Consider the following 9664-nt stretch of genomic DNA (forward strand, 5'->3'; position numbering starts at 1 on the left):
TCCTACCCTGCCGGAAAATATTTGTGTGAGTCTTTCAGGTGCTACTGGACTCTTGCTCTTTTCTACTACTGCAGACAGACTAACACAGGGCTACCCACTGTGAATTGTCTTCTTGGAGAAAAACAGCAGCCTTGGAAGGTGGGCTCTGCGGCATTGAAGCCCCTCCCCAAACCCCGCCCTCCCCAGGCTCCGCCATCCAAACATCCAGGTGTTTTCCAACCTGGCGCTGGCGGCCCTGGTGGTGTTGGGGAAGCTGCCGGGCCTCCAGGCGGAAAGCAGCGGGGCCGGAGACTTCCCCCAGCCAAAAGGGCCCCCTTCCTCCTCCTCGCTGCTCCAAAGCCTGTCTTCTCCCATAGCAAAACCCTTCCCTCCCCTCAGGGGGGGGGGGAAAGCCACCCCCAGGTTGGTCCCCTTCCCCTGTCCTGTTGCCAGGCAACCCCTGACCAGGCCCCTCCAGAAACGGGCCTCTGCATCCTTTCCAGGCCAGGCTCACTGCCCAGGGAAAAACAGGCCTAAAAATAGCCAAAACCTTTCGTTAAAAAGTACAAAATCCCCCCCCTCCCCTTTACATTATCCCTTTTATTACTATAAAACAACTTCTCCTGCATACGGGCCAAGCCTAACACGGAGTGCCGTCGGTTTTAGTCCAACTGGATTTGTTGAATTGTCTTAAACCGTTTTATATTTTTACTGATTACACCTATTGCGGTTTTATTCTGTCAAATGGGATGTTGTGAGCCACCCTGAGCCCGGGGATGGAAAGCAGGACTGAAATCTGAATAAATACATAAACAGAAGTATTTTCATTTAGGCTCGAATCACAAATAATAGGCGTCTGTCAATTGTGGGCGCTCTCAGTTTATCCCGTAAGAGGGTTCTAGGTATTGAGTCGAAAGCCGATTTAAGATCTATGAACGCTGCATATAAAGAGGCAGTGAATTTGGAGGAATATTTTGCTATTAAATGATCTAGTATCATACACTGATTTGCGATTAAATGATCTAGTATCATAAATTGATTTGCTGTCAAATGATCTAGTATCATACATTGACCCAAACGCAAACGCCCCTCTCTAAAACCAGCTTGCTCATCTGTTCCAGCCAATCTCTCAACTTCCATTGGAGACGTCTGGCGTACAACTTGCTAATTGTACGAAGTAAATTAATTGGTCTAAACTAATTAGCTGGTTCTTCCTGATTCCGTTTCTTGTAGATGGGCACTATTATCGCCATGAATTTATAATTTTAAAATGTTTCTTTTCTCAAAGGTTATTTGATACGGGAAGTGTGGATTAATGTCGGGATTTTATTGTGCTGGTCTTGGACTGTATTAAATAATTTCATTTATTTAAATATATAAATAAAATGAATATAAAGAATTAGTTGGCTGGGGACAAATGCATAACTGTCTTATTTTGTTTAAACCCAAACTGGACGGGAGCAGGCCTTAGCGGAGCATCCGGTCCTCGCCGTGCCTCCAGGCCTCTCCTTCCATGGCTGGTCCCGGTTGCTCGTCGTTAGCGGAGGTGGTCAAGCAAGTGGGGCAGCAGGAGCAAAGCCAAGCCTCCGAGATCGGGAAAAGCCAGGCCGTCCTCGGACAGCTGCAGGTAACAGGGCTGCCCCTTCCGTCCCTCCCCAAGGCTGGGCTTGCTTGTTTCCCCCATTTGTCATAAAGGCAAGAGCCAAACTGAGAACAAGAAGCTGGGGTTTTCTGGGCGTTGCCAGGTCCCTCTTCGCCACCGGCAGGAGGTTTTGGGGGCGTAGCCTGAGGAGGGCGGGGTTTGGGGAGGGGAGGGGTTTCAGTGCCATAGAGTCCAATGGGCAAAGCGGCCATTTTTCTCCAGGGGAACTGATCGTTGTCACCTGGAGATCAGTTGTGATATCAGGAGATCTCCAGCCACCACCTAGAGGTTGAGCAAGCCAAAATCAACACCTCTGCACTAATACCAAAGGTAAGGAAGGTAGTGCAGGAATCTTAGGCAATAACTAATATAACACAGACTGGTGAAACATCAGGGTGCATTCAGTGCATATACAAGTGAAAGAGGACTAACAAATAAACAATTATGTACAAAAATATTCTAATAGTCCACAATGGTGCACACAATAATGTTCAAATAGTCCACAAAGATACCCTGATCCAAAGAAGACTCTAATAGCTGGTTGTGAGAACTCAGCAGATGTGTAGAAAATAATTATAATTCTCACAACCAGCTATTAGAGTCTTCTTTGGATCAGTGTACCTTTGTGGACTATTTGAACATTATTGTGTGTACCATTGTAGACTATTAGAATATTTTTGTACATAATTGTTTATTTGTTAGTCCTCTTTCACTTGTATATGCACTGAATACACCCTGATGTTTCACCAGTCTGTGTTATATTAGTTATTGCCTAAGATTCTTGCACCACCTAGAGGTTGGCAACCCTACCTTGTAAGGACCCAGGCAGCTGCATTTTGGACCAGCTGGAGCTTCCAAAGCAACCTCAAGGGCAGCCCTGCGTAGAGTGAGTTGCAGTAACCAAGCCTGACCAGTGTTTTAATTGTTGATTTTATGCCTTTGTATGTACTTCAACTCCGTTTTTAACTCGTTTTTATGATGTATGTTTAGGAGGGGGTTGATTTTAATGGTTTTAAAATGTGATTTTATCATATATATGTTAAATTGTTAGCTGCATTGGTGGCCTTTGTGAAGGCAGAAAGGCAGGGTGTACATTTTGTAAATAAATACTGAAACATATTTTCTTTGTAGACTCACCTTCAGGACCTTGAGACCCAAATAAATCGGTTCATAACAGAAACAAAGGCAGTAGAAAGGCAAATTTTTCATCAAGATGAAGCCATAACCGCTTCAAACCAGCACTGTGAAACTCTGCAGACTCAGATCGCAACCTTGTGTGCTGAGAACTTAACGCTGAAGTTTGACACAGAAGCGCTGGAAGAGGAGTTTAAAATGATGATGCTAAGAAACGAAGCCTACAGGAAAAACATCAGAGCTCACAAAGGCCAGTTTGAGGAGACAGAAAACAAATGGCCACTTATGGTTGACGTTGCTAACAAAAGAGCCACCGTCAAAGGTCTGATTGCCAAGAAGGAGGAATTAATGTCTGCTTTTGAGAATCCCGAAGGAAATGCTGCTGACTGTGTCCGGGTACAGTGATTTTGTCTTGATAAATATTTTATCTGTTGTGCAAAGAGCCGTTTGTTATCCCAGAACATCCCCCTTTGAAGACACATCTGGTAGAAGGACCTTGGAAACCATGTGTGATTACTGTAAGAATGTGCGTGAACCACTTTGAGCAGAGAAAATTTAAAAAGCAAAATAAGGCCTCATCGACTTTACAGGAAATTCTGACCATGGAGTTCCTGATGATTCCTAGAGCTACCTGGAAGTGGCGAACGGTAGCCCTAGGAATAATCAGAAACTCTATGGTCAGAACTTCCTGTAAAGTAGATGAGGCCTTATTTTGCTTTTTAATTTTTCTCCTGGGACTAGGATTGTTAGCTCTGGGTTGGGAAATACCTGGAGATTTTGTGGGTGGATCCTGGGTGAGTGGGGTTTGGAGAAGGGAGGGAAACTCAGCAGGGTGTAATGCCACAGAGTCCACCCTTCAAAGCTGCCATTTTCTCCAGGGGAACTGATCTTGGTCATCTGGAGATCAATTATAATAGCAAGAGATCTTCAGGTGTCACCTGGAGGTTGGCAATCCTACCTGGGCTACTGCCTCTTCCTCCCCACAACCCTTCCCGTCTGTTGCTAGGCGGGCCTAGAGATAAAACAGATGTTCTTAGAGTTACTGTTAACAGGCAGGGGCGTTGTACAGTGTTTATTTTAGCCAGAAATAGGTTTCTTTTCATGGTTGGGTGTTGGTGAATAGAATATACATTTTCTCTCCTCTCCACTTTAAAAAAATCAATTGAAGTGGTGTGTTTGGCCATCCCTGACTCCTTCCCCCAAATAAAGGAGATGACCAATAACAAAACAATTGTTAATAGAAAAAAATCGTTGTTGTTGTCTGTTATTCTCTCACCTGTGTACAGGATGAAATTGCATGTTTAGAAACCGAAATTAATGTATTGAAAGAAGCTGTCAGTCAAAAGGAAAATGCGCTCCAAGATGAAAACAATATTCAAGTTAGGCTACGAAAGGAAATTGAGGTGAGTTCCAGCCTTCTGACTAGAATGTGTGTCTCTCCCTAGTGTGGCTAGAAACTGGACTATTCGTTGTAAACACTCATCTCTCCATATATTGAATCATGGTAGAGCACCTGCTTGGCTTGCAGAAGGTCCCAGCATCAATCCACGGCATCTCCAGTTAAAGGGACCAGGCAAGTAGGTAATGTGAAAGACCCCTGCCTGAGACCCTGGAGAGCCGCTGCCAGACCGAGTAGACAGTACTGACTTTGATGGACCCAGGGTCTGATTCAGCAGAAGGCAGCTTCATGTGTTCATCACATTTTAGGGGAGGGGCCATGGCTCAGTGGTAGAGCATCTGCTTGGCATGCCGAAGGCCCCGGTTCAATCCCCAGTTAAAGGGACTAGGCAAGAAGGTGATGTGCAAGACCTCCACATGAGTCCCTGGAGAGCCCCAACCAGTCGAAGTAGACAAAACTGACTTTGATGGACCAAAGATCTAATACAGTATAAGGCAGCTTCATGTGTTCAATCAGTAATGCCAAATATCAAGCCCACCAGAATATCTCTACAATTAACACTGGTATAAAAACAGAAAGAACTGCCCACATATTATGCATTGCTAATAAACCACACATTTCCATGTGTTGATTTCAATTTTTGTTGCACTTTAAATTTTAGGTGTGCGGCTTTAAGCTGTAGTCTTTCATAACCGGTGAAACCCAAAATGTTGCATTTAGTATTTGGTTGTTCCCAGTTATTTTATTCTTATTTTAACAGGTGGAGAATAAAAGGTGTGGGGCTATCCTAAAACGTTTGCGTTGCCAGGTGAATAAACTGCAGGCCAGCCAAAGGCAGGCCCGGTGGAACGTGCAGCAGATGGAAAACAGGGCAGCGGAGTTAAGGAAGCTCCTTGGACCGGGCGACTGACCGGTGGTGTGGTCATTCTGGACACGGCCTGCCTTCTCCATGCGGAAGAAAAGAGTTTTGGCTTATTACTTTTATAGCTTTTTCTGTCTCCTGTTTTGTAAGTTCTGTCTAGCCCCCCCCCCCATCCTTGCAAAAATGCAGGCCTTGCCAACAGAGTGGTACCCTGTGGTGCTTAAAAGCAGTGAGCCAGAAGCAACCAGCCTTATCCAGCCTTCTTGAGCATTTCTGTTTGCTCAACACTTGAGCGGCTGTTCTCATAACATTCTGTTGCGATCAGTGCTTTTAGGACTCACAAATGTGGTTGTGGAAGCTGAACCACCAAGCAGAATTGATTCTGGATTAATCTCATCACGCTTTAAAACCAGCCCGATGGTCAAAACAGATGAGAAATGATAGACCTTGTCAAGGTGCCAGAAGCCCTATTTGGATTGGAGCTACCTGAGGGGGGGGGGGAGAAGGGTTTAATCCTTCCATCATTTTGCCTATTGAACCTATTCCCCCCCCATCCCCCATGCTCCCATTAGCCTTGGAAGGGGAAAAGGTGCCAGCAGAGAGAGGATGATTTCTATATGCAGAACTGTGCAGAGGTGGATGAATTAACCCCCCTCCCTCCCTCCCTCCAAATGCCCCAGGAAGTTAGCATTTAAGGACGCTTGGAGACTCATCTTCTCCACCCTTGTCCAGTCTGATCCTGAATCTGGAAACTTAGTAAAGCACAATGTTTCTTGCAGTCCGTGGGCTGGAATTTAACTAAATGCCCAAGCATCTCAAACAACTCTATTAAGTGTTTGTTTTTTAAATGCATGTTTTGTTCTCATTCTGCTTTTGACTGAATAGGAGGCTGCCCCGGGGTTCAGCTGGAGGGATGGGGTTGAGGAGGGCTATGCAAGGGAGGTCTACTGTTTCCAGAGTGGGCCGTTCTAGTGAATTGTGAAGGAACTATGTATTTTGAGAAGCCAGCTGGAATCGGGCGAGGTCCTTGCTGGAAATCCAAGAGTCGCCTCGAGTTAATTCACTGCACCCTTTGCCAAATAAGCCCTCAATTAACGTCAGGGTTCCCCCCCCCCTTACAGAAGGAGATAAATTAATAATATTTTAGTGTTGTCGTTTACCTGCAGGGTTTTTTTAAATTTCTTTAACAATATATTTCCAGTTGGGGGGAAAAAAACCCTGAGATTGTTTGAGCAGCACATGTTTCATTTCTCCTGGTATGTTTTCCTTTGACTTTTTCCCAGAAGGGGATAACAATGGAATCTTAAATACAGTGTTTAAAGTCATAACATTGTTACAGCGTAATTAAAAGAGATGATAAGCATTAAATGAACCTGAACAGAAACATCCCCATTCAAACACAGCGGGGTGGGTGGGGGGAGAGACGAACAGGTTCCTGCTCTGCTAATTATCTTGTTCATGTTACCCGCCACAAATCTATCTCATCTTTTTGTTCCTGTGCTTCAGCCTTCACAGTCCCCGTAATTGAATATTTGTTAACAAAATAATTGTTTTATTTTATAAATCATTGATTTAGGCAACTGAGGTTGTTTTTTAACATACCATTCCAGTTTTTCTTTATACTTGTTACATGCATCATTTTATATTTAATAAAATGCCTAAAGATGGTTGAACGGAGGCAGCGAACATTAACATTAATTACCTTCACAATCATAATTTGTAACAACTAAGAAATCATTCATAAGAAATTGCAGCAAGAAGCTTACAGAAGGAAAAAAACCCCATCTCTGCAAGCTTACCTGAGTGATGCTAGCAGAGGCTTATTAAATTTGCAGATGATACTAAATTGGGAGAGGTAGCAAATATGGTAGAAGACTGAGCCAGGATACAGGTCTTGACAGGCCGGAAATCTGGGCTAAAACGAATAAAATGAATTTAAATGGAGATAAATGTAAAATTCTGCACTTAGATAAGAAAAAGGAAAATCAAATGCTTAATTATAAGATGGCGGCGACTTGTCTTGGCAGTAGTACGTGTGAAAAGGATCTAGGGGTCTTAGTAGTCCATATGCTGACCGTAGTAAACCATACACAGTTTTCGAGTGGCAGCCTCTGGAACTCAGCTCTTTGCCTGATTCCATGCCCTGCCTCTGCTCTCCTCCCTTTTCTTCCGGGGGCAGTGGGGGGGTCTGATCCTGCTATCACTTAGGATATTGACTCCCAGAGGATTCTGACATTTGCTAAAATGGGCTACAAAGGAGAGAGCGATGCACTTAGTTGAATGTCGTGTTGTTTTTCTTGCATGGCTTTAGTCCACAGACACTCCTCCACCCGAGCTGTAATTCAGCATCCTCATATACCCGTTTCCTCATTGTGTGCCCAAGCATCTTTCAGAAATCATAGAGTTGGAAGGGACCACCAGGGTCATCTAGTCCAACCCCCTGCACAATGCAGGAATTTCACAACTACCTCCCCCCTACACACACACCCAGTGACCCCTACTCCATGCCTGGAAGATGGCCGTGTCCTCCCTCTCATCATCTACTCAAGGTCATAGAATCAGCATTGCTGACAGATGGCCATATAGCCTCTGCTTAAAAACCTCCAGGGAAGGAGAGCTTACCACCTCCCGAGGAAGCCTGTTCCACTGAGGAACCGCTCTAACTGTTAGAAAATTCTTCCTAATGTCTAGACGGAAACTTTTTTCATTTAATTTGAACCCGTTGTTTCTGGTCCGACCTTCTGGTGCTACAGAAAAAAACTTGGCACCCTCCTCTTCAAGGATATCCTCAATCCTTGAAGGTCTCACCCTGTCAGAGCATTCTGGTAGGAGAGTAACACCTGTGCCCTTTCCAATGGGGATTTAGGGCATTACACCTTTTTTGTTATTATTACTGATTCCTTTAGCTTGTTGTTATCAGTTGCATTCTGGCTATACTGATCACGTCTTAGAATTTTTGAGCTCTATAATACAGCCTGATGGTTCCCCCCAGTGGAGACGTATTGCTTTTGCACGCACTCAGATAAACAGCTAAACAGACCCATTCTTTATATATTCCTACAAACATATTTCAGGAGCCCTGTGGCACAGAGTGGTAAGCTGCAGTACTGCAGGCATAAAGCTCTGCCCATGACCTGAGTTCGATCCCGACGGAAGTTGGTTTCAGGTAGCCGGCTCGAGGTTGACTCAGCCTTCCATCCTTCCGAGGTCGGCAAACCACCCCTTAAACAAAGTCTGCCTCGTACGTCGGGATGTGACATCACCCCATGGGTCAGGTATGACCTGGTGCTTGCACAGGGGACTTTGACCTTACAAACGTATTTCCCTGACTTGGATGGCCCGGGCTAGCCCAATCTTGTCAGATCTCAGAAGCTAAGCAGGGTCGGCCCTGGTATTTGGATGGGAGACCACCCAGGGATTCCAAGGTCGCTCCTCGGAGGCAAGCAATGGCAAACAAGCAATGGTGTTTTGCCACTGCCTGCCTCCAAGGTGAAGAGAGCCAGCGTGGTGTAGTGGTTAAGAGCGGTGGTTTGGAGTGGTGGACTGTGATCTGGAGAACAGGGTTGGATTCCCCACTCCTCCACATGAACAGTGGAGGCTAATCTGGCAAACAGGACTTGTTTCCCCACTCCTACACACGAAGCCAGGTGGGTGACCTTGGGCTAGTCACAGTTCTCTCTGAACTCTCACAGGGTGTCTGTTGTGGGGAGGGGAAGGGAAGGTGGTTGTAAGCCGGTTTGAGTCTCCCTTAAGTGGGAGAGAAAGTCGGCATATAAAAACCAACTCTTCTCCTCCACCACCACTACTACCTGATTCGAATCCTAGTACCTGGAGGCTGGCAACCCTAATGGTGACAGAAAACCAATTGACTTGTTTTGCTGCAATACTACTTTTGGATCAGGGTAGGGTTGCCAACCTCTAGGTACTAGCTGGAGATCTCCTGCTATTACAACTGATCTCCAGCCTTGTTTTGTAGAGAAACTGAACCAGGTCATTAAACTCAAACCACCTTTAAAATTAAAGGTTTATTAAAGATTAAAAGTTCAAAATGGTTAAAACACAGGTTTACAGAGTTGTTAAGGCATGCTGGCAAACAACAAAGCTAACGCTGACTAAATATACTTACTATGCTATTACACAGCTGATGATATTGCTATAGATGCTTAAGCTTGTTGCGGACATTCTCTTGCTTGCATTGAGGCATTGTGATAGATATTGCAGGTAAGGCAGAATAACAGGAATAGCAAATTAAATAATTAAGTTAAATTACCAGGAGGTGTAGCTGAACTTATGGTAAAGTGAACCTAAGCCAGATGACCCCTGTCTCCCAGTCAAAGTTGTTACCAGGGAGAAGTCTCTGGATGGTCAGATTGGATGGGCCAGAATAAGGATCTCAGGAACAAGGAGAGAGAGCATTTCCCCCCCCCCCCATCTTCCCACAGATGAGTCAAATCACCCAATTAAGCTGGTACGCAGTACCCTGCTGGGGTAACTATCTGCAGGTGTTGCTTGTTAGCTATGAGCTCTGCTGGGCCTCTGTAAACTACAAAGCAAATTCTAAGCCTACAAAATGGAGAACATACTGATGCCAAGCTGCTGTCAAGAGCAAAATGGTTCTTCACAAGGTCTGTCAGACAGTTTTACCAGT

The 9664-nt window shown here is 44.9% G+C and overlaps 1 protein-coding gene across 1 annotated transcript; it reads left to right on the forward strand.

Annotated features, from left to right (window-relative positions):
• Positions 1 to 1492: 1492 nt before the first annotated feature.
• CCDC122 (coiled-coil domain containing 122) lies at positions 1493 to 5064 on the forward strand. The gene is made up of 4 exons (XM_056862066.1): positions 1493 to 1606; positions 2753 to 3151; positions 4042 to 4158; positions 4915 to 5064. Exons 1-4 carry the CDS (start codon positions 1493 to 1495, stop codon positions 5062 to 5064), a joined length of 780 nt encoding a protein of 259 aa, XP_056718044.1.
• Positions 5065 to 9664: the final 4600 nt, after the last annotated feature.

Source organism: Euleptes europaea, chromosome 16 (genome assembly GCF_029931775.1).
Source record: "Euleptes europaea isolate rEulEur1 chromosome 16, rEulEur1.hap1, whole genome shotgun sequence".
Classification (NCBI taxonomy): Eukaryota; Metazoa; Chordata; class Lepidosauria; order Squamata; family Sphaerodactylidae; genus Euleptes; species Euleptes europaea.